This window comes from Phytophthora infestans, genomic scaffold (assembly GCF_000142945.1).
Source record: "Phytophthora infestans T30-4 supercont1.1306 genomic scaffold, whole genome shotgun sequence".
Classification (NCBI taxonomy): Eukaryota; Oomycota; class Peronosporomycetes; order Peronosporales; family Peronosporaceae; genus Phytophthora; species Phytophthora infestans.
This window is the reverse complement of record NW_003307263.1, coordinates 1-1,073: the sequence shown is the minus strand read 5'-3', so window position 1 is coordinate 1,073 and position 1,073 is coordinate 1. Positions and strand designations below refer to the sequence as shown.

Sequence of the window (1,073 nt, the reverse complement as noted above, 5' to 3'; positions counted from 1 at the left end):
CTTAAGCCTATACCTGCCTGGATTTCTACCTTCTATGTCTTTCACTCGTTAAATCCCTTACCAGGCTCGGCTGCATGTCCCTTCTTTCCTTGACCCATCATCCCAGCTGTATTATCTTCAGATCCACCGAATCCATGGCGTAATCATTATGGTCACACTATTATGGGTACACTCATCCGGATCCAGGTCGCTTGGATCCACTTCACTGTAAGTGTACACTCGTCGTGGATCGGAGCTCTCCAATTATCCAACATCATCTCGCAACCGTCTATGATCTCCATTGTCCCACGAAAGTTCGAGATCCACTGCATCCATCATCCCTATACCCTGGATCTAGGTCCCTCTATGCGGGATCCTCCCTCCTTGGATCCGAACTCGGGAATATGAGATCCGGGGTACCTCGCGGTGGATCCTAACTTCTTGTTAGCCGTGGCTACTAGATCCACCTTCAGATGGCACCTACCACCATTCCTTCATAGGATCCACACTCGATCCACTGGTACATAGTATATCCCATATCCACCTAAGTGAATCCAGGTAAGGGTGGATCCGAGATAAGTCTTGGTGGATCTTGCCTTGCCGTACATCACTCATACCAGATCCATCGTCATTTCGTACGGGGTGTTGCTCGTCATGGCTAATCCACCACAGGCAACTTGCATCCGTGCCAGACAACCCAAATCCACTCTAATCACTTGAAATTGTCACTGATTCGGGATAGTGACCCCCGCGTCGGGTCCATTCTCTTATTTCTGAAAAAGCACTTCACCACAGATCCAACACCAGAAGCAGGAGATGCGCTGCGCAGCCGTTTTCGCAGCCGAAGAAACTTGCCACACCTAGGAGACTGTTGGGAGGCCGAGGCTTTTAGCGGCCCGGGGGCAGTCCCACCCCAGAGAAGAGAGTGGGATCCCGTGATGGCCAACAGGACACCAGAATTCATGCGTCGGAGCGGCATGTGACGTTCGGACAAACTACGATCGCGGTTCATAACCCAGCTGCGTGATCTAGATTGCTGCTAGTAGCAAGTTAGACAGTGAAGTTGAATCGTAAATAGTGCTGCACCATCTTTT

The 1,073-nt window shown here is 50.6% G+C and overlaps 1 protein-coding gene across 1 annotated transcript; it reads right to left on the bottom strand.

The window, feature by feature from the left end:
* Positions 1–691: 691 nt before the first annotated feature.
* On the bottom strand, positions 692–958 carry PITG_23223 (uncharacterized protein; the record flags this gene model as incomplete). Its single annotated transcript, XM_002909919.1, has 1 exon — positions 692–958. The coding sequence occupies one exon, from the start codon at positions 956–958 to the stop codon at positions 692–694; it is 267 nt and encodes an 88-aa protein (XP_002909965.1).
* Between the last annotated feature and the right edge of the window lie 115 nt (positions 959–1,073).